The following is a 24285-nucleotide window of genomic DNA, read 5'->3' on the forward strand; positions in this document are numbered from 1 at the left end:
AACAGAAAGGAGAAAAAGTGAAAAAATAAAACAGAACCTGAGGAAGTATGGGTCTAACATTCACATCATTAGAGTCCCAAGGGAGGATTGAGACTGGTGCAGAAAAATACATATATATTTGAAGAATAATAGCTGAAGGCTTCTCAAACTTGGTGAAAGACATACAACTATAGATTCAAGGAACTCAAATCCCAAGTAGGATAAATGCAACAAAACAAAGCAAAACCAAAAACCAAAAAACACACAAAAAACCCAAAACTCCAAAAACAAAAATAACCCCCCAAACAATCCACAATTCAGATACACTATCAAACTTCTGAAACCCAAAGGGAAAAAAAAAAATCTTAGAAGCAGTCTGAGAAAAAACATATTCCTCAGAATATCAAAAATAGAATTACCGTATGGTCCAGTAATTCTGCTTATGGGTATATGCCCCAAAGAACTGAAAGCAAGGTCTTTAAGTATTTACACAACTGTGTTCACAGCAGCATTATTCTCGATGGCCAAAAAATGTAAGACCACTGACGGATGGAAACAAAATATGGTGTGTGTGTGCGTGCCCACGTGCGTGTTGGAATATTATTCAGCCTTAAAAAAAAGGAAGGATGGGGCGCCTGGGTGGCTCAGTCGGTTAAGTGTCTGACTTCAGCTCAGGTCATGATCTCACATTCTGTGGGTTTGAGCCCCATATGGGGCTCTGTGCTAGCAGCTCAGAGCTTGGAGCCTCCTTCGGATTCTGTGTCTCCCTCTCTTTCTGCCCCTCCCATGCTCACGCTCTCATTCTTAAAAATAAACATAAATTTTTTTTTTTTAAAAAGGAAGGATATTCTGGTACATGCTACAACATAGGTGAACCTTGAGGACATTACGAAGTAAAATAAGCCAATCAAAAAACCCCATATACTGTATTGTTCACTTACATAACTTACCTAGAGTCGGCAAATTCAGAGAGACAGAAAGTGGAATGGCGGTTGCCGGCTGTAAGGAGGAGGAAATGGGGAGCTGTCGTTTAATGAAGACGGAGTTCTAGTTTTGCAAGATGAAACGAGTTGTGGTGATGGTCGCACAACGATGCAAATGGACTTATCCCTACTGACCTGTACACTTAAAAATGACTAAGATGGCAAGCTATGTTCTGTGCATATTGCCACAATTTTTAAAAACACAGTCTGAGAAAAATAGTGGAATTAAATATAGAACAGTGATCTCAATGACTGTGGATTTCTCATCAGAAACTGTGGAAGAGACAGTGGAACGACATCTTTAAAGCGCCAGAATAACTATACCTAGAGAAAATATATTCAGGACTGAAGGCAAAATAAAGACCATTCTCAGATGAAGGAACACTAAGAGAATTTCTCGAGAAAGTTTTGCAGGCAGAAGGGAAATCACAGTTTCAGAGGGGATGTTGAAGGCTAAGGAATGAAGGAGGAATCGCTTCTCGGCCTTTTGGCTAAGATCAAGCAGAGGAATGAAGGAGGGACGTAAATGGTAAGTGTCTCCTCTCAGGTTAAGATATGTGTATCTACTGAGGGCAAAAATTGTTGATTTTGAGCCAGGCATATGGCTGCCTGGAACAGACTATTCCTCCAACCTCCCTTACAACGAGGTGTGACCTACTGTGGGACTAAGTTCCGCTCCCCGAGTTGTAAAAGGAGGTATTAAGGGGCAGCTTTCTGGAACATTCCTTAAGATACTGCTGACACATTTTTTTTTCATTCCTTTTTCTCTGTCCCTTCTTTATCCATCCTGTTGCTTGGAAAGTGGATGCAGCAGTGGCTGGCGTGGCAGCCCCATCTTCCCCGGTGAAGACCGCGAGGCGGAGTCCAGAATCCTAAAGACTCTGTGAAACAGACCCATCATCCTAGCCCAGGGTGGTCTACTTTTGGACTTTGATGTGAGGCAGAAGGTATGCTCCCTTGGTGTGTAAGCCACCGTTACGTCTGGGTTCCTGTAGCGTGTTGCTGCATTTGACCCTAAGACAGCTCCTAATTGCTGAAACCAAGCAACACTCTCGAATGAATCCAGGGAGAAGTTCTGGGTGAGGAAACCATCCAAGTGTTTCTCACAGCACTTGGCGAATGGCGAGGTGCTCTGTAAATGTCAGTGGTTAGGTACCATGTGGCTCAGTTTTGTATTTTTCACAGTATCCAGCACAGAGTCGATGTGCCATCCTCCGAGACCGCCTTCTGACTCTCTGTCGATCCCCGGCTTGCCCTACGGAAAATGTGTCCCCCATCCTTACTGGCGTCAGCAAGAAAAACCTGACCAAAGGGCACACCTTAGGTTCCAGGTTACACAAATCCATGGGAGAAAAATCAGCAGTGGAGGAGGAAATACACTATTTATTTACAATTCTTTCACTTTATCCACAATTTCCATACAAACATAAAAACTAAAAAAATAAAACCACCACTTGGGAACACAAGTGTCTTTCTTTAATTAGTCCGGTTGAGGGAGGGTCACCACCCTCTTGCTCTGTGAAGGAGACTATTGAGGCACACTGAAGGGGAACAGGAGAAGGTTGGGAAGAATGCCTGAGAAACAGCTCCAGATGAGAAATGTAACACGCCAGCGTGGTGGAGCTTCACTGGCGGAGACTCAAGGGCGTCACCCACTGGGGACACTGACCGGCTTCCCAATAGGACGACGGCTCCTTGCCACCATCCCCCCCCTCTGCCTCTCCACTACGAAACTCTAGAAATCAAACACACCTCACGCATCTCATGAGCGGTGCGGGGTATGGTGGTGACAGTGGGGGACGCTGGATGCTTCTCTCGGAGAAGAGCCCTCAACCCCAGGGAGACACAGGAAACCCCTTTCCTTGGCACTGATGAGTCAGTCACAGCTTCTGTCTTGAATACAACGCTGACTTAAAACGGAAAAACAAAAGCTCTCCCCCAGCATCCTGGGGAAAGGGAAGGGCTGAAAACATGCTCTCTGGGAGGTGGCTAGGGGTGAGGGGTGGGGGGCAGGGGGGCTCTGTCTGCCCAACAAGGGGAAGGAGTGGGGCTGACGCTCCACAAAGACCCGGGGAGGGGTGGGGAGAGGGGGAGACAGAAAAACTCAGCCGCTGACGCTTGGGACGGCCACCGCTGGTTGTCAGAGCAGCTCCATCTGCAGACGCCCACCCGCTCCCTCACAGGGGGGCGCCCAGAAACCGACCTGGAGGCGCTGGGCCCACCTGCCTGGCGACGTCATCTGTGCTAGTGACCTAGATTGCTTTCACATGTTGATGCACATTATAAATATAAAATCATATCTGCTACAAAGAGGACGTATATTTGTACATCTTTACCCATATACATAATAACACAATTTACACATAATATCTTGGAGTGGGTCATCATGGAAAAAGGGTTTGGAGAGGTAAAAAGCCCCTTCTCCCTCCCCCTGCCCTGATCCTTCTCAAGGGATGCTTATATACTTGGTCACCGGGGGGCCCTTCCCAGCGGGTCGTGACAGGGCTGGTCTGGACACATGAATTCGGACACGTAACTAAATGCCGAGGGGTGTGGATACCCACGTACACACACGAACGCAGGCACACATACAGACATCTGGTGAGAAAAGGAAAACTAAAATTCCTAGCCCTTGGGTGTAGGCCTCTTCCCAGACTTATAAGCATCAGTGCCTCCTCTATCTGAGAACAACAGTCTAAAACTGCCCCTCACCGGCTCACACGAGGGCAGAGGGGGAAGGGCTAGGAACCAGGGAGGGAGGGGAGGGGGGAGGGGCCAGGAGTCTTTTGAAAACATAAGGCGTTTTTTGACCTGTGATCAAATGAAACCATGTCACAAAAAGCAACGGCATCAGTTGGGGCCGGGAGGCAAGAGACAGTCTGTCCATGTAGGGACAATGTGAGTTGAGACCCTGAGCCTTCCCCTTCTTCTGTCCAGTTTCTTTGAAAGGGGCAGACAACCCTGTACCTCCTTTCCTGTGCTCTCCCAGAGCTGGGCCCATCCACATGTCATGGAATACTGATAGTGGTCCAAGAAACATATCCAGAGACATGGAGTGGTGGACAGGCACGCCAAAGAGTTAAGACCTGGGCGGCGGATGTGAGCTTTTTACAGCAGGAGTGGTTCCTGGCCTGAGTCCACGGCTCGCACAGTGGCCACAGTGATCAGATTGCCATCAGAGATGGGGACAGTCTGGGTCCCCCCTGGGGAGACAGCACCTATCGGCGGTAGTGATTGGGGGCATCGGCAAACATGTACTTTAGTCTGTATGCCTCGGCGAGCAGTAGCCCAATCTCTTCGTTGCCCCAATGGATCGTAGGTAGGTTTTGTAGCAGCATCAGGAGACCCTGGAATGCAAGAAAGACGTTTTTATCATCCCGGGACTACAGACCAGGGGACCAGCAGGCCCTGGGACGGGGTCCCTTCCTCCTGGATCACACACATCCCGCAAGGTCGGGCTCCCTCCTCCAGAGCAGCACACATCTCCCGGCCCCCAGTTCACCTTCAGAAAGCCCTGAAAAGCCTCTGCTAATTTTCCGATATCCACTAGCACCTGCCTCTTTGAACAATATTATAAACAGAGAACGACACCGACAAATAAGGATATTTAAAAGAGAAAAATAATCTCCCTCATCATCCAAACATACTCTCTTCATTTCCAAGTACTGCTTTTCAGTCTTTTTCTCACACGCATATTTCTTTAAACAGCTGTAATCATAATTATGATTTTATGCTTTTTAATCATCTTCTTTCTCTAGAATTTTAGTGTCTTTCCATGCAGCCTTCAAAACTGACTATTCTCAGGGTTAGTATGTAGCTATACCCAAATGTACTCAACCATTTATCTTTTGTTAGATACTTAATTTGCTTCCTTTAAAAATAACATTTATTAAAAAAACCCTCATTTATTCATATTCATAAATGCATAACCTTATGCATTTGACATATTTCTCCTAATCGAGTGTTCACTTGTAATCACTATATTTAGCTTCTTCCTTGTTCCCAAAGACTGTCCTGTCCTCAACCTACCGGTCCAGCTCATTTCCTACTATCCCAGTATACATGCCTCGTCCAGCTAGTCCCATTTCAGCCAGATTTATCTGTGCCTCCGTGGTTTAGTTTACTTGGTTCCTTTCACTTGGAATACCTTTCCTTTCCCCCTCTGCCTACCTCAATCCTATTCAGTTCTCAAAACCCAGGTCCCTGTAACAGTTCCCATAGAGACACCCTATTAAAGAGGATAACAGAATAAAAGGCGAATGTGAGGTTTTCTCTGTAATTTATTTAACCATGTTGTTGCTCCTGCTTCATGTTGTTTTTCTTTCTCTTTTTTTTAAGTTTATTTACTTATTTATTCTTAAATAATCTCTACACCCAATGTGGGGCTCGAACCCACAACCCTGAGATCAAGAGTCACATGGTCTTCCAACCAGGCCAGCCAGGCACCCCTGTGTCTCTTTTTGAACTGGATATTCTTCTTCTTCTTTTTTAAAATTTTATTTATTTTGAGAGAGAGAGAGAGAGAGACAGACAGACAGACAGCGGGAGGGGCAAAGAGAGAGAAGGACAGAGAATCCTAAGCAGGCTCCATGCTGTCAGTACAGAGCCAGATTCAGGGCTTACTCTCATAAACTGTGAGATCGTGACCTGAGTTGAAATCAAGAGTCAGACATTTAACCCAATGAACCACCTCGGTGCCCCATCAACTGCATAGTCTTATTTTTCTGATTATAAAAGTAATAGTAGTGGGGCGCCTGGGTGGCGCAGTCGGTTAAGCGTCCGACTTCAGCCAGGTCACGATCTCGCGGTCCGTGAGTTCGAGCCCCGCGTCGGGCTCTGGGCTGATGGCTCAGAGCCTGGAGCCTGTTTCCGATTCTGTGTCTCCCTCTCTCTCTGCCCCTCCCCCGTTCATGCTCTGTCTCTCTCTGTCCCAAAAATAGATAAACGTTGAAAAAAAAATTTTTTTTTAATAAAAATAAATAAATAAATAAATAAAAGTAATAGTAGCAAGACAAAACCCAGAGACACAAGAAGACTGGCAGACTCGATTACATACAACTTCAAAATGTCAAAAGGTGCCAAAAACCAAGTTAAAATAGGGGCGCCTGGGTGGCGCAGTCGGTTAAGTGTCCGACTTCAGCCAGGTCATGATCTCGCGGTCCGTGAGTTCGAGCCCCGCGTCAGGCTCTGTGCTGATGGCTCGGAGCCTGGAGCCTGTTTCTGATTCTGTGTCTCCCTCTCTCTCTGCCCCTCCCCTGTTCATGCTCTGTCTCTCTCTGTCCCAAAAATAAATAAAAAAACGTTGAAAAAAAAATTTAAAAAAAAACCAAGTTAAAATCTAAGAGACTGACTATAAGTTATATGCTAATTTGGATGTAAACTAAAAAAAAATAAAATTAATAAAAAACAAAGAAACTGACTGTAAGAAAATATTTGTAACACCTATAAAAGACAAAAGGTTAATATCTATACTCAAAAAGGGTGCCTACAAATCACTGAGAAATAAGAAAACCACCAAATAGAGAAACAGGTGAGTAATATGAATAGGTAACAGGCAGAGTGCCTATGGCCCAACACACATGCGGTGAGTACTCTTGCTTTTAGCTGCTCTGAACACCCAGCAATGTTTTGTAGTTTTTAGTGGAAAGGTCTTGCATATCTTTTACGAGATTTCTTCCTTTAGAAACAGAAACTTAGCTGTGCACAAAGCTGCCTGTGGTACATCACTGTTTAAGAGCCCCGTTCTGGGACAGTGTATGTTCTTGGTTCTGCCCTAAACCTCTCTCTCCCCACTTCCCAGAAAGTGGGTGTGAGTGGAGGAGGGGAACAGTCATCTCAGACCATAAGATTACAGCCATGCGTTGAAGACGGCAGAGCGAGAAGACAGAAGACATGTGAGTCCCTGCCACACTGGAGCCAGGATGTCAGCCCTCGACTGCTTATGCTGAAAGACTATGAACAGTGGAGAAGTAAACAACGGTCTTGTTTTAAGCCACTGTTATTCTAGGGTCTTGGTTACAGAGGACAAGCTTATATCATCTTAACAAAGACAGGCTGTAGCTATCAGAATCAGAAATGCACATGGTCTTTGATCCAGCAACTCCACCCCTGTATCCTGTCCTAGGGAAATATTCGCAGTCCGGCAGGAGGGTCTTCCCGGCATGCACCACTGCTTCAAACAGTGGGGAATCAATCGCTGGATAAACAATGGTCATCCACATCGTGAAACACACGGCAGCACACGGGACAAATGAAGCCGGACTAGGTGCACCGAGGTGGAAAGATAACAAAGACAATTTTACAAGTACCAAAGAAAAGTAAGTTGTAGAAAAATACAGGATGATCCCACTTAGGTAAATGAGAAAACACAATATATTTGTATATGCACATATGTATACAAAAAATTTAGAAGGTGAGGTGGTAAACAACAGTAGTTACCTTCAGGGATGAGAGACCTTCACTTTTTTCCCGTTATACTTCTGTATCTTTTGGGCTCTGTGTTTTCAATTTTTACAATAAAGTGTTGATGCATTACTCGGGTGATAGAACTTTTTCTCTTTAGTAATACGTGTTCTGTGGTAGTTTTGTTTAGTAAAAAGTAAAAAAGCAGAAAATAAATCACCCATAATTTCATAACCAAGACGAAGCCACTTTTTTTGTTAAAATATTTATTTATGGGGATGGGGGCGCCTGGGTGGCTCAGTCGGTTAAGTATTGACTTTGACTCAGGTCATGATCTCCCGGTTCGTGGGTTCAAGCCCCGCATCGGGCTCTGTGCTGACAGCTCGAAGCCTGGAGCCTGCTTCAGATTCTGTGTCTCCCTCTCTTTCTGCTCTCTCTCCCCCATTCATGCCCTGTCTCTCTCTCTCAAAATAATAAACATAAATTAAATTAAAATAAAATAAAATAAAATAAATAAAATATTTATTTATTGGGGCATCTGGCTGGCTCAGTCGGTTAAGTGTCTGACTCTTGGTTTAGGCTCAGGTCATGATTTCACAGTTTGTGAGTTCGAGCCCCGCATCAGGCTCTGTGCTGACAGTGAGGAACCTGCTTGGGATTCTCTCTCTCCCTCTCTCTCTTTGCCCCTCCTTGCTTGTGCTCTCTCTCTCTCTCAAAATAAATAAATAAACTTAAAACAGATTTTAAGTAAACTCTACACCCAATGTGGGGCTTGAACTCATGACCCCAATCTCTCTCTCTCTCTCTCTCTCTCTCTCTCTCTCTCTCTCTCTCGCCAAGATCAAGAGTCATATGCTCCACTGGCTGAGCCAGCCAAGAGCCCCAAAAGGACGTCACTTTTAAACACTTTGGCATATTTCCTTCCACTCCTTTTTCTGCACACTTTCCATAGTTGAAACATTTTATCTACATAATTTTGAATCTATTTAGCATTTGTCATAAGCATTTCCTTTGATATTAAAAACTCCTTGTAAATATTTTCATGGCTAAAGAATTTCTCACGATGCAGATGCACCAAATTTACTTTACATCTTCCTGTTCTGAGTACTTAATTATTTCTGGTTTTTCACTATAATGAAATTACAATGAATAGCCTTGTGCATAGAGCCATATTTTAGATTATTTCCATGGGCTGACTTCCTAGGATTGAAATTACTGTCAAAGAACATGAACATTTAAAAGGTATTTAACGCTCATTCAGAAAATGCATTCCAGAAAAATGCTCATTTCTGTAGATCTCCACCAGCACTGAGTACTCTTACTAAACAAAGTTCTCTAATCATAACCCTTTTCCCTGAGATTTCCAAGCCTGAGAACAGAGCTCAAAGCCTTAAGTCAACATGGTGGTGAATGCACAGGATGAACACACTGAGAAAGGAATCAGCCTATATGCTTCTCTACATATGTTCAACCCTCCTCCCCAACCCCCATCCTGGTTGCCATCAACCTCCTTCTCTCTTCCCCAAACCCTGTAGGTTAGCCACCCTCTACTATCCCATCGTTGTTACCGAAATTCATTCAACCAGACAGCTTACTCAACCAGTTAATGATTTTCACTCAACCCACCCAGATGCTAATGTTGCGTTTAAATACACTATTAGCTGACCTAATGTCTCTGGAGTGCGCTTTTCTCATGGTTAACGATTCTCCCTGGGATGTCTTGGCCTCTCTTCTAGGTCTTTTCTTTTCTTCTCTTTTCTCTTTTCTCTTTTCTCTTTTCTCTTTTCTCTTTTCTTTCTTTCTTTCTTTCTTTCTTTCTTTCTTTCTTTCTTTCTTCTTTCTATTTTTTTTTAATGTTTATTTATTTTTGAGAGACAGGAAGAGAGCACAAGCAGGAGAGGGGCAGAGAGAGGGGGAGACACAGAATCTGAAGCAGACTCCAGGCTCTGAATTGTCAGCACAGAGCCCAATGCAGGGCTCAAACTCGCAAACTGTGGGATCATGACCTGAGCCGAAGTCAACGCTTAACCAACTGAGCCACCCAGGTGCCCCTCAGGGAGTCTACTTTTATTCTAATTTGGGCAGATTCTCTACTATAGAGGTCCTCACCTTTTCTATACCTCAGACTCTTTGGCTATCTGGAGAAGCCTATGGATCCCTTCTTAGAATTATGATTTTTTAAATACATAAAATTAAATACATAGTACCATGAAGGAGGCCCGTTAAATTGAAAGTTATCAAAATATTTTTAAACAAATTTATGATACTGCTGTATATGTACTTTATTAATATATTCTGTAACAGGATCTAATGGCAGATTAAATAATTATCACTATTTCAAAGTAGCAATGAACATAATGTATTCAGATATCTGTAACAACTTAATATGATATGAAAATACCTGCAGTTAGTGACAAAGGAAGGTACCGCTAATATTACTGTGCTTTCCTGGTTACATTTGTTAATGTAGGAAATGCCAACTTTGAATTTGGGGTTACCGAAAATAAAACTGAAAATTTTTTTCCATTCATGTCTAGGGGTCCCGACTTTTTTTTTCCTTTTTTCTTTCTTTTAAATTCGTGTGCATGTGTGTGTGTGTGTATTTAAATTTTATTTATTTTGAGAGAGAGAGAGAGAACACACAAGTAGGTGACGGTCAGAGAGGAGAGACAGAATTCCAAGCAGGCTCCACAGCATCAGCACAGAGCCGGAGGCGGGGCTTGAACTCACAAGCCGTGAGCTGAGATCAACAATCAGACACTCAACTGACTAAGCCACCCAGGCGCCCTGGGATCTCCTGACTTCCAAACTTAAGACCCTAAATGAAAGTGTTTACTCTTGTAGCTTGCCCTTCTCTTGATTCACACCACAGTCAACAAGAATTCTTACTATACTTTCCTTCAGAGGTAAGTTTAACACCCAAGTACCCATATTAATATTAACATTAAATTTTTAACTTAATTTATTCATTGGAAAACTTGTTTCTTGCTTTCCTTTTCTTTCCTTCCTTCCTTCCTTCCTTCCTTCCTTCCTTCCTTCCTTCCTTCCTTCCTTCCCTTCTTCTCCTTCTTCTTTTTGGTTCAAATTGCTTTTGTCATTATAGAATTTCAGTCCCATTTTCAATCAGCTTGCTGGGTGAGGTCAAATTGTTATCCTTTTTCTTGAGGACACATTTCATTGACTCAGAACCAACCCAACCCCTGCCTTCCATGGAAGGGGAGGTGAAGGAATGGTACTTGGTTCGCCTCATCCGGAATATTAGCAAGCAGACTCTGGGAACTTGGGAGCCTCAACAAAAACCCTTGGGTTCGTCCTGTCATCACAGCCAGGCAGTTCCAACCAGGCTGCAAAAGCTGAATCAACTGTAGGACCTCTTAGAAAAACCTGAGCCCCAAGCCTCATCCCTGGAGTTTTTTTATTCTAAAGCCCTGGGATGGGACCTGGTAACCACACTTTCCCAATGATTCCAGTGGGCAATCAGGTGTGGGCTTACCTCTAGGGGGATTAAAAAGCTCTACAGGAATAAAAGCATATTTGGGATGCCGGCCTCATGGTGAGATCCTAAGGAAGGAAACCCCTAGATGTTACACAGAGAGAGACCTTTCATTACATAAACTAAGAGAAATCTATAAAATAAAAATAGCTTGTAGCCAATTTATTTTAATGTTTTCGCAGTTTGTGTATGAGCATGTACTCATGTGATGTGTAAAAGATATAAACATGGCGGAATTTACAGTTTTTGACAAGATAGGACATCCACCATATTTTGTAAAGTGATAAAAAGAGGTCACAAAACAAGTTATAAAATGGTTGCATTAATGGCTATATACACACAGTACGTATTTGTGGAGATCTGTGTGGGGAAACATCTGGAAGAAAATAAAGCACCTTTGTGTGGCACAACTTCAGGTATCTAGTTCTTTTTTCTTTTTGCTTATTGGTGTTTCTAATTTTTTTTATAATGATTACAACCCGTGCACAACTGATAAACAACAAAAGAGTAATATCTCTAGATGGGAATATTCTTTGCTGGGATAGAATCTACCTATAATTCCAATGCCTCTAACCCTGCTAGAAACCTCCGGTAAACCTTGAAATAATTCTAACACTGCACAAGTTAACGTCCCCGGATGCCCCCTGGGCAGTAAGGCATCGCGAGGGAGCACTCTGCCACCTAGTGGCTATGTCTAGGAACTGCATCCCTTCGCACAGTGCTGCAACAGTGGGAAACCCTGCCCAACGCATTGATAAATCTGGGATAATAGAAAAGAAGCAGAAACCAAATGGCTGGGGGAAGAAGATGTTAATCACAAGTCAGGGGCTTTTATCTAATGATAGGGAAGAAACAAAGTTGAGGCAGGGAATAACTGAAGATTTGTTACAAAGCCAGCCCATGGGAGCACTAAGCATGACAGGCAGTCAGATGAAACACTGCAGCCATGAGAAGACAGCTTATGAGGCAAGCAGCAGTGAGGAGTTCCAAATTAATGGGAAGGGACCAAAGAAAAGTTGGAAGTGGCTAAAATAGCAGAAAACAACCTGACCTAGATGCCAGCTGAGAATCCACAGATCCTAAAGGAAAAGGAATATGGCAGAAAAGAAATTAGTGCCATGGTGGGTAGGGGGGAGGCAACAATTAGATAAGGGGGTCAAAGGAGAAGGGATAGAGGTTATAGCCAAAGAGACCCTGTAAGGAAAAGGTATAGGGGAAACCTCTTAGAGGATGTCCAATAGATGGAAGAAGTGGAGAGCAAGAACACCAAGAATAATAATCATTATAGTGACAGCTACCATTTATTGAGCACTTACTACACACCAGATGGGGCTCTACATGCTTTACGTGTACTCTGTATTAACTCATTTAATCTTCCCACCAACTCCATGAGATACATAATATTATCACCACCTTACAGATGAGGAAATTGAGGCACAGAGATTAAGGAATTTGCCCAGGGGCACAGAGTGGTACTGGGCTGGAATTTGAACCCAGGCAATCTGGCTCTAGAGCCTGTGCTCATAACCACTATATATTTCAGCACTTGCCCTGGAATAAGAAGAGAAATGGGGCATAACGTAGAAGGAACCAAAAGAAAGGAAGTCATGGCAGACGCTGTTTGAAGGAAATGTGGAACAGTTGTTTGATTTTACTCAGTGATAAGAGCCAAGCACAACCAAAGGTAGGATGTGTAGTAATTAACAGCAAAAGAACTTAAAGACCCCATAAAACATACACTATTAAATAAGATACTGTGTGTAGAATCACTTAGCAATATTGGAACATCCTTTGCAAATGTAAAGTGTACTCAGGCATGTAAAAATATTTTCCTAGTCAAATAAGCAGTTCTTTAAAACAAATCCCCCGTTCTGAGAATCAGTGAGTTAGCAAACCAATTCCCCTGGTTACAATATAAATTTTCAAAACCATGTCCTTGTATGTAAACTTTCTGAGAGTCAAACTTATTCACTGGTTTTCTCCCAAAGTGTGTTTAGCAACTTTCCCATCAGAGAAGGCCGGGTTGAGTTCTTCAATGGCTTGTGTTATGTCTAGGGATCGTGCCCTTTCTCACGCCAGCTTGCTGTGGGTGAAAGATCTTCAGTTCCCAGGGCTCCCTCTGAACCCTTCTTCTGGGCAGGATTCACACCGACAACTCACTGGATGTCTGTAAAGATGAGGCCTGCACTGGCCAATGCTCCAAAATCCTACCCTTGAGTTCCTGCAGAAGTGGTGGGTGGATGCCATCTGATTCAAGGGATTTATTTGCATTTAGTTTCTATTTAGGCCGCGAGCATCTTCTAGGCTTGGCACTACTGAACTGAACAACTCTGACCTACCTCCTACAGAAGACGCTTTCAGAATAGGAGTCTCTCCAAGGTGTTCTTCTGTAGGATGGAGGCACGGGATTCTGGGATCAGCTGCCACCTTGCTTTGGAGGCATCAGCTGGCCCCACGGACTCCCTTGCCGGTCCCCATTTTATGTAAAGGAATTTTGATTATTAGTCCTCAGAGTCCTCTGCGGGGTGCTTCTCAAAATCAGTTCTGAGCCCTCTGAGGCCTTGTTGGCCCTGACATCTTGTGGGGTCCCATGCCCTTCTGGGCTCTCACAGATGCTGCTTTTCCTGAGATGACTGTTTAGACTGTGGGACGAGGGAGCGGGCATTCACTCAGGTGCCTGTTCTCTCTGACTCAGGCACATACACTTTTCCCAGATATGTTATTCATAGTGGAACAGTTTGCAGGCTTCCTGTGGGTTACTTCATTCAGTACCAATTTTCTTTTTTTTTTTTTATATAAATTACGAGTTTATTACAAAATACAAAATGTTAGTTTCTCATCATCAGTGATTCAAGAAAACAAAGCCAGGAGCTCACCCTGGGTGGGGCTGGAGGCCAGACGCCGCCAGGCTCAGGAGCTGGCCACAAGTCACCGGTTTACAACCCCCCGGCAGATGGGTGTTCTCCAGGGTAGCCGCCACCCAGTTCTTGTCGCTTGCACACCGCGAGCTCCAAGGAACGAAACCCCGGTGTAAAGTGTACGTCCATCGTGAAAAGCTGGGGTAGGGATCACAAAAGCTTGACCTTGACGGACAGGCCAGTAAGGGTGGCCGTGCTGCAGTAAGGAGGGGGGGTGTGAAGGCCACGGCCACTATGTCCTCAGGGTCGCTCCCCTGAACCTGGACTTGCTCTACTACATTCACTAAATCAGATCAAAGGTCCTGTGCACGCCACCGCTGCTGGGAACCTACTTGTCCTCTTTGTCCATAGTTACCAGGTGTCCCCAGAGTGCTCAGAGACGACGTTACTCACTTCCGGTTCTCCAGGGAGCTGCCCCCACCACTGGGAACCACCGCGGGCCTGTACAAGTGCTCTGCACACGTTTTTTCCTGAATACCCACATTTCAGCATAGCTCATATCCTTCCAATGCACACTGAAGTTCTGATTTTTGAGGTGCTCCACTCCTTCGCCCCGGCAACTCCTTTGGTTTTGGTTGTGATTATGGGATGGTGCACCGGCCCACGTTCCCTCACGCACAGAACTCACTCAACGATCTCCTGCCCTTCTGGGTTTGACACGCGCCTGCTCTGGGAAGTCTCCCCCAGAGTCTGACGCCCACAGCCTGCCCTGACGGTGTTTCTGCCACTGGGTGTCAGGAATAAAGATGTCTTCCAGCGACCAAATTCTGTGGCTCTCCAGGCTCACTTAACGTGCCAGGTTCAGCCTTGGCCAGAGGGCGGGAGAGTCCACTGTCACTGCTATGATTCTGTCACTTCACAGTGGCGTGTACACCCCTGTGACTCCCTAGTTCACTCTGCCGGCCTTGTGGGGTGGGACCAAGGCACCCCTCTTCATTCCATCTCCAAAGAGCTAGCAGCACGGGTCAAGGGCCAGACATCCCTGGCCAGGCTTTAGGACGGAGGCTGTTGGTCCAACAAGGGATGGGGGTGAAAGTTCCTCCCCAATTTAGGGTCAAGCCCAATCTCTCCACAGGCTTCTCCACAATCAGGTCTTGCGGCACCACCCCTCACCCTGTGATACTCCGGCCACACTGCCTTCTCTCTGCCTCTTCCCTCCCCCCGCCCCTCAACCTCTTACCCTGGCAGGGCTGCTCCTCACCGCCAGGGAGACGGCACCCAGCAAAGTGCGGGCCAGGGGCAGGCGCTGGGAAGGGCTGAGTGGGACAGCAGGCCTCCCAGCTCTTACCTGCTCAGCCTAGGTCCCCAGACAGTCCCCTCTGCTCACCTTCTCCTTCAAGTGCCTATGGCAGCTACAAGAGATGCGGACAGGCAGACAGAACTCTTGGGCAGACAGAACTCTCTCTAGGCTCACGGCTGGGGAGAGAAGCCCCAATCCCTCCCTCAGCAGGTGCACAGCCACATAGGAGACCTGCCGGTTCTGATTAGGGCGCTCACATCCAAGGCAGATCTCGCTCTCTCTGACCACCACTGAAGCTTCCCCTTTGCCACAGTTTCCCACCATCACTGCTCCCATCCCCAACACCCTCGGTCGGCATCACACAGCCTCTAGCACGGCCACTACCCCTACAGCCAGCCAGCAGCCCTGAATCCTAGGGTCACCCTTTGCCCTTCTAGCCCCCACGATGCAAATAACATCAAGATCCTCACTCAATACCAAGATTCCTATGTGAGAAAGGACTCATTTACCCATTTTGTTTTGGGTGATTTTTACACAGTCAACTGTCTACTTAGTATGGAGATTTTAGTGTATTGGTTGTATTTAGTTGTATTTAGTGTTATTGCACTTTCACCTTTCAATGGTGACCTTGCAGCAAACTGAACCATGTGCTCTTGTCCTATCATGCACTCTGTTGTCAATCTTTTTTGTTTTTTTCAGTGAGGCATAACTTGTACACAGTAACTACGCAAATCTTAAGTGTACCGCTGCACAATATTTACATATGTAACCACCACCCAGAAGATTCATGTTCCTTCTCAGTCAATTCTGCGTCTACAACCAGTGACCTGACATCAGAAGTTTGAACTTCACATAAATGCTTTCCTTACAATCTTATTTCCAAAGTTATCATGATACTTCTGAATATTTTTTAGTGGCAAAAAACTGGCTTAAGCAGGGCTCCTTGGAGAATGGTTGATTCCAAGGTAAGGCAAAGAAAATATAAGCTGGGAGCATCTCATGGCACCAGAAAGTAAGGAAGTGCTTTAAAAATGATGGGATCAGGGGTGCCTGGGTAGCTCTGTCAGTTAAGCCTCCAACTCTCAATTTCGGCTCAGGTCATGATCTCACGGTTCATGAGTTTCAGCCCTGTGTTGGGCTCTGTGCTGACAGCTCAGAGCCTGCTTGGGATTCTCTCTCTCTCCCTCTCTCTCTGTTCCTCCTCTGCTCAAATTTTCTCTCCCTCACTCTCTCTCTCTCTCCCTCTCTCTCTCTTTGTCCCCTGCCCCTCTCTGGCTCGTGCTCTCTCAAAACAAACAAACAAACAAACATTTTTTAAAAAGGTAAACATGATGGGATCAAAAAGACATAGGAGACAACTTGAAGGAGAACCCAAGGGCCAAAGCTGGGACAACCTGAACAGCAAAATAATTGCCCAAATAAAATGGGCAATGTCAGATAGCCCATGAAATAAATACCTGTGAATCTATACTGATATAAATAGATACATGAATACATAAATGGGAGAGAAGGGACAGCTCTCCCTTAGGTTAGAATAGCAATTAATAAATACAGAAGCAGTGAAAATAGAAAATCACAATTAGGCAAACATCACAGTAATGACTGTTACAGGCAAGAGCCATTCATGAATGTTAAAAAGTGGGCGAAAGAATGATGAGAAACATCAGAGTTGCATAGTCTCAGACTGTCTCTACAAAAGATACTTACCAATTACCAAAGGGAAAATAGTAACTTCACAGGGGAGAGACTCAGGAGACCCCCCTGAGTCAAGCGATTGAAGGCGGCAGGAATGAGACCTGCCAACACCAGCTACCTCCTCATACAGACATCACCTCTGTGGTTTCTTCCCCAAAAGGCATGACCCTCAGTTTCGTCATAAGAAAACATTAGACAACCCCAAGTTAAAGGACAGTCTACAAAATAACGAATCCGTACTCTCCAAGAGTTTTGAAAATTTTGTCCTGGAAGACAAAGACTGAGGAATTGTCCCAGATTAGGATCCTGAATTGGATCCTCATCCAGAAAAGGACATTAATGGGAAGACTGGTCAAATTCAAATAAAGTCTGTAGATTGCTAATATTTCATCAACCTGAACGTCCTGGTTGGTTAATCACAGTACGGAATATAAGATGTAAACATTAAGCGGATATGGGTAGGCTATTTGGGAACTCTACTATTTCTGCAACATTTTGTAAGTATAAAAATTATTGCAAAGTAAAAGAGAGAGGATACTTTTTTAAAAACCTGGTTTGAGTGGAGTCCCTGCTCCCCAGCCCCTCCAGAGTCTGACATTCAGCCCCTAGAGCGCCAGTGGCTCCTAAGCCTGGGGGCTCTCTCAGGGCGTGGGCGGAGCTCCAGGACTTCCCAGACAGAGGCCCAGACCCCCGCACCCGTCAACCGGGCTCCAGCAACGTGTACAAGTGCCCAGAACTCCCTGTTGCCTCCAGGTGTGGTGGTCTTTCGGACTCCACTTTCCCACAGAGGCAAGTGCCTTAGTTTCCTCCTGGGAAGGAGGGCATGGAAAGGAACGAGGAGGCTGAAGGCCCTTCTGGCAGTGGAAGGAGAAAAACCCAGGAGCCAGAATAGACCAAAAGGAGGACCTTAGAGGACTTCTTTCTCAGTTTTAAAACAACCAATCTTTTGTTAAACATTTACTTCACGAGAAGAAAGCCTGTGAGCAATTATCAATGAAAGGTGAGGGGTGGTAGAGGGCAGAGGAAGCCCTGGAAGGAGGAGGGGAAAGGGGGAGGAGGGGGAGGACGAAGATTCTTGCCCGGGATCCTGGAGTACTGCTATGTGAATTCAGCTCAAATGCCCCAGGAGGTGTCTGGCCAGGCCCCAAGGTAGAGGCAACAGAGCACAATCCATGTGTGGGGCACGATGCTGGGTGTCTAACTCCCTGGGTGACCTTGAGCCAGTTACTTAATCTCGCTGTGACTCAGTTTGCTCATTTGTAAAATGGGGGTAGTTATTATGAGCTACTCTGTGGGACTATTGCAAGGATTAAATGAATTAAACACAAATAAGCATTTATTTGTTTATTATTTAAGATTTTTTTTTAATTTATTTTTTAAAGTTTATATATTTATTTTGAGAGAGAGAGAGAGAGACAGAGTGAGCCTGCACAGGGAAGGGGTGGGGGGCGCGGAGAGGGGGAAGAGAGAGAGAGAGAGAGAGAGAATGAATATCCCAAGCAGGCTCTGCACCATCAGCACTGAGCCTGATTTGGGGCTCAAACTCATGAACTGTGAGATCATGACTTGAGCTAAAGTCAGACACTTAACTGACTGAGCCACCCAGGCGCCCCAACACAAATAAGCATTTAGATTAGTGCCTGCTACATTAAAAGTGCTAAGAATTAGTTATTATTAGGTCGAACCTTATGAAACTGCCAATATCTGACATTTGGACCTATGAAAACAATGTTGTAAACTTCACCCTAATATAATCATCATTATTCCACTACACCAGGCCAGGCTGAGGGCCAGAATTGCCGAGGGCCCCTCAGACCAGGGCAGAGCCTTGGCCCAGCACTATTAGAAGCTCTCACTTCAAGTGGCCCATGGCTCACAGGACGGGCCACTCTGTCCCTGCAGCACCTGTGCACACACTGCCTCAGGTTCCCTTGCTCAGAGGCCTCAGGAAGGAAACATCTTCAAGTGATCCTCCTGTTGTCAGTTCTGGGGCCCCTCTCCCAGGCAGTATGAGCCCAGATATCTGCTCAGCCAAGGAGAAGCAGGCGCCCTTCCTTCTGGGGGCTTCTGCCACAGCTGGGACACTGCCTTTTACCCATGCAAACTTTTTTTAAAAAAAAAAAAAATTTTTTTTAACGTTTATTCATTTTTGAGACAGAGACACAGCATGAATGGGGGAGGGGCAGAGAGAGAGGGAAACACAGAATCGGAAGCAGGCTCCAGGCTCTGAGCCATCAGCCCAGAGCCAGACGCGGGGCTCGAACTTGCGGACCGCGAGATCGTGACCTGAGCTGAAGTCGGACGCCCAACCGACTGAGCCACCCAGGCGCCCCTACCCCTGCAAACTTTGACACCCCCTCTCCAGTCCTGTTTGCCCATCTAGCTTGGCAGCTTCGCCCACGATTAGCCTATCATGGTTTACTCTAGTAAGTTACACACCACTTAGAGACTTGGGTTCCTAAAGCTTTGTCTTCACTGCTTCTCAGACATTCGGGAGTACATTTCAGGAAACAATATTAATGATAATAAGCACCCTGTTCTGAGGTCGTAGGCCATGTATACCATTCTAACTGCTTCACACATATTAACGATTTAATCCTCACGGTAGCCCTGGAGGTAGGTACTCACCCCCATTTTACAGGCAAGAAAACCGAGGCCTACAGAACCAAGTTACTTGCTTCTGGCTGCACACCTAGAAAGGTAGCAGAGCTCGGATCTGACCCCGGGCAGTCTGGCTCCACAGACCGTGGCTTTACCACTGCACTATTCTACATAGTCCCCAACTTTCGAAGGAGGGTCTCTGCTTCCCCCTGATGCCCCTCCACTGGCTCCCCTAACCGGGGGCTCTTCTTCCCTGTCACTAAGGGTGACCAATGGCCGGTCTGCTGAAACCACCACAACTCTCTTTTATTTCTGCAGTGGCTTCGCCTAATTTTTCTTTGAGTCGCTGCAGCTGTTCAGCCCTCAAACTTCTCTCATCCAGGCTGGGCCAGTGTGGCTTTCTGGGGTACCTGTGTTCATTTACAGAGCTTCCTTTGCAGCGACTTAACCACAGGTGGCCCTTCAGCAGTCAGGCTGCGCATGCCTTCTTTCTCTGCACATGTCACGGGCCAGTAGCTCACAATCTCGCACAACGCTCTCGCACCTGCACCACGCTTCTGTCTCCTAAGGGACCCTGCCCATCGATCTTAACACAGCTGGGCACAGGTTTTCTCTTCTTGGCCATAAAATTATGGAACAGTGGGGCTGGGAGGAACTTTGAGGACTGTCCACTTTAATTGCCCATTCTACTTTGTCTATAAGAGAGAGGTGACAGTCCTCGAGTAGTCTCATCGAGGTGTTAATACAGCAACAGACACAAATCCTCATTGTCATTCTGTGGGTTACTGAAGAAAGACCTCAAATCCACCAGATAATCGAATATGCAACCCGGTAAAGAAGAACATCTCTAGTTTTAAAGTCACAGACTATTATGGCCCTATGTTCTGCCAGGATTGTGAATTGCTGAAAGCCATTCCAGGAATCACCTCCACCTCTCAGAGCTAATCTGGGAAGCACTTTTATCACATATGACAAGGCCCACTGAGCCTGGCTCATGATAACTAAATTAGACCTCGTGCTCTTGATGTCCTGCTCCACCTCAACCACATTATCAGAATTGATAGCTCACCCCAGCACGCGGCCAATCCGGCCCCCTTGTGCTCATTCATCCTAGGACGTCGCATATGCCGCTCGTTGGCAGAAGCCGTGGCTCGCGGTCAGCTGCCGCAGCCTCTCGGCACCACAGCCAGCATCTGCTCACAGAAGCCCACTCTCTCCTTTTCCTTCCAAAGCCCTTACTTGGGCAGGCTGGGTCCCGTCTTTCCGTCTATCTGCTAAAGAGACTTCTGTTCTTTAACCACCTAACACCAATTACGGAGAGGTCCAGCCCAGGGGTCACAGAGAGATGTTGCTGCTCTTGAGAACACCTACGTTATTAGTTAGAACTCAGAAGAACATTCAACCTTCTTTGGCTTCCCCCCCACCCCGCCACCCCTGCTTTTATTTTATTTTTTTTTTTAATTTTTTTTTTCAACGTTTATTTATTTTTTTGGGGACAGAGAGAGACAGAGCATGAACGGGGGAGGGGCAGAGAGAGAGGGAGACACAGAATCGGAAACAGGCTCCAGGCTCCGAGCCATCAGCCCAGAGCCTGACGCGGGGCTCGAACTCACGGACCGCGAGATCGTGACCTGGCTGAAGTCGGACGCTTAACCGACTGCGCCACCCAGGCGCCCCTCGCCACCCCTGCTTTTAAAAGAGCTTTATGCCCATTAACAAAGAAAGGGAGAAAGAAAGAGAAAGGAAACTGCTTAGTCCAGAAATGTGCAAAGCAGAAAAAGAAAAGCCCATCGCTGCCCCCCAGAGATAACGACCACCGAACAACCTCCAGGCCTCTGTGTCTGCGGACTGCAGAGCCTCGCAATCTGTCCCCTCGACCCCTAATTCCCCATTCCCCCTTTCCTGGGCCTCCTGGAGCAGCTGCCTGGCTTTCCACCACCCAACGTGTGCCCTCCAGTCTTCTTCACGTTCCCCAGCCAAGGCTTCCCAGACGCCTCACTCTCCCCGGCCGTCCCCTCTGCCTCCTTTGCTCTGTCCACCTCTCCCCACCAGCCTCCTCGGGAAGGTGTGCCAGGGCTCAGGCCCGGGGCTCTTCCCTCCTCCGTCCACACTCACTCCTCATCTACTGTCCTGGTTTTAAGGACCATCTAGCCAAAGGCTCCTCAACGTGTGTCCAAGCTCTCTCCTTCTCCAGCTCCAGACTCCTAAGATTTATTTGCCTACTCCAGATCTCCATTTGGGTGTCTAAAAGCACTTCCGATTTGGCATGCCCAAAACTGAACTCCTGAAATTCCTCCATAAGCCTGTTCCTCCTAGACCCTTCTCATAAACTGAGTCATCCTGACTCATCCCTCTCTGTCCTACTCTACACTCGACACATCAGGAGATCCTGTTGGCTCTATTCACAAAATATAAGCAAGATCTGCCCACTTGTCACACCTCCACTGCCACCATCCAGGTCCAAGCCATCCTCGTGTCTCACCTGGAGGACTCCAACAGCCTGCTGGGCAGTCTCCCTGCCCCCACCTTCGTCCACACCTACGGTCTACACAGAAGCCAGAGCGATCCTTTGAAAATGTAAGTCAGATCACGGCCCTCCTCTGCTTACGACCCTCTTATGGCTCCCCTTCCACTCAGAGTAAAAGCCAAAGCTTACGGTGGCTACAAAGTCCTCTGTGATCCAGGTCCCTTGTGACTTCTCTGGCCTCACCTCTTCCTACTCTTCCCCTGGACCACTCTGTTCCAGGCCACCACCATGATTCCTTAAGTAGCCCAGGGAACCCCACTGTCCCCTCTGCTTGGACACTCGTCCCCCAGATGTCCATGACTCACTCTCTCACCTTCCCTGAGCCTTTGCTCAAACATCTCCTTCTCAGTGAGCCTATCCTATTGTATTTGAAATTGTAAACTATCTCTTCCCTACCACCTAATAATCCCTTTATCCTGCTCTACTTAAAATAAAATTTCCTACGCTCTTGTTTATTGTTAAGTCTCTTCCCAACCAGCATGTAAGCTCTATGGGAACAGGGATCTGTCTATTTTGCTTTCCAGTATATCCTATGCCTTCACCAGTGCCTAGCACATGGCAGGCATTCAGCAAATGCTTGTCAATGAATGAATGAGACATCTCTTAGGCCTGCCTAGCTGCTCTGCAACCTTTCTAGCACTAATACCTATTAAAAAAAAATATATATATATATATACACACACACACATATGTATATACATACATGTATACGTATACATATATATTTTTTAAGCTTATTTATTTATTTATTTTGAGAGAGAGAGAGAGAAAATCCCAAGCAGGCTTGGTGCCGCCAGTACAGAGCCCAACTCCAGGCTTGATCCCATGGACCGTGAGATCATGACCTGAGCTGAGATCAAGAGTCAGATGCTTAACTGACTGAGCCATCCAGGCGCCCTAAAACCCTTTTCGTACTGAAGAACTCTGGGGCTCACTGACTTGGCCCATCGGCCTTCTGAGCACCCTGTCTCCTTTCCTCCTCTCGGCCAGGTGCCCGCCATTGCACCTTCTCCCTGCGCAGCCCCACTAACGGAATGGCTCCCGCTCTGATGCTCATCCCAGCCCAGGCTAAGCTCTTGGCCACTCACCTGAAAGTCCTCCTCATCCAAGATCTCTTTTCTCCACTTGATCAAGAAGGCTGCACACACGTAGAGATGAAAGTGGGAGAACCCTTCCGGTTCAGACTGGGAAGGGAAAGAACAGTTAGGTCTCCAGGCCCTGACAAGGAGCCGGCTCTAGTCCTCTCGGTCCCGGTCCTCCTGCAAGGGAGGAGCACAGCAAGGCACTCCTTTCACAGCTGGGCACACAGAGGCCTGAACAGACTCTGTAGAGGCCCTGCCCATGAGGCCAAGGCAGACACAGAAATAGAAAGGAGGTAGGGGATTCTGAGCAGCTACTCTCCACCAGGGCAGGGAGCTGGGGGCCTCAGGGACAGCCTGGCATGGAGAGGGCAGGGGTCCCCTCATACCTGGTATGTGTCCCATAGGCGGATGGTGCAGCGAAGGGGAAGCTCCCGCATGAGCAGGTTGTTCATCCAACGAAAGGCAAACTGTAGGTATTCGACCTCGTACCTCCTGAAGTGATTATGTACCTGCTCTGAAACAGAAAGTGTCATTGGCCCCAAGACCACAACCTAGGGGACTGACTGGACCCTGAAAGGGTCGCATGAGCCAAAAAGGCAGTTTCCATCTCCTTCTCCCCCCTTCTCCTGGGGAATACAGGCACAGAAGGGCCGAACTGGCATCCGACTGTCCTTTATGTTGGATTCTGCCATCTCACAGCCACACCACATGGGTAACCCAGTCCCACACTCGGCAAAACTATTTTAACACCCATGGTGACGCTCTGGGTACCTTTCCTCCTTCACAGGGCTCCTCTGCCCATAAAGCGGCAGACGTGAGGTTCACTTGGCTGCTTGACCCCATTACTCTTCAGAGGAGGAGGCAGAATGGAACAGAACCATGGGGGTCACCTTGGCCATCCTCCTGCCAGTGAGGACTTCCTCCTCAGCATCCCTGACAGATGGCAGCCAGCAGGGACTTAAACACTGCCAGAGAAAGAGGTTCACTGACTCCATCAAGGGCAGCCTCTCCCACTGATGTATTAAGTGATTCGCCAGAAAGTGCTTCGCTGTATTCAACAGAAACTAGCTCCTTCCTGACTCCCACCCTTGGTGTTTGTGTGGTGTTCTGGAACAACCCCAAACAAACCTGATCCCTGTTCTACATGACAGCCCTTTAAATAGTGCTTAACAGCATTAAAAAAAAAAAAAAATTATTATCCTCCTCAGTTTCCTAATCTAGAAAATGCAAATAATTATTCGTACCTCAGAAGATTCGGGGGAGGAGAAAATGAGAAAACAAAAGTGCTCACAGCAGCACCTGGCATGTGGTAAATACGTAAGACATACACTTTTTGAAAGAATAATAACAATAGTTATTTCTGGG

The 24285-nt window shown here is 46.5% G+C and overlaps 1 protein-coding gene across 1 annotated transcript in view; it reads right to left on the bottom strand.

Moving 5' to 3' along the window:
* Window positions 1-2325: 2325 nt before the first annotated feature.
* TBC1D22B (TBC1 domain family member 22B) overlaps window positions 2326-24285 on the bottom strand; it is an 80613-nt gene continuing 58653 nt past the window's right edge. The window contains exons 11-13 of the mRNA XM_047102423.1: window positions 23307-23434; window positions 22927-23022; window positions 2326-4309 (exon numbers count right to left, since the gene is read on the bottom strand). Of these exons, the coding sequence (XP_046958379.1) occupies window positions 4181-4309; window positions 22927-23022; window positions 23307-23434 (353 nt within the window). The 3' untranslated portion in view covers window positions 2326-4180. The remainder of the gene's footprint in view (window positions 4310-22926; window positions 23023-23306; window positions 23435-24285) is intronic.

This window comes from Lynx rufus, unplaced genomic scaffold, assembly GCF_022079265.1.
Source record: "Lynx rufus isolate CCGP_SWC_20201006 ecotype Redwood Valley unplaced genomic scaffold, mLynRuf1.p SCAF_6, whole genome shotgun sequence".
Lineage (NCBI taxonomy): Eukaryota > Metazoa > Chordata > Mammalia > Carnivora > Felidae > Lynx > Lynx rufus.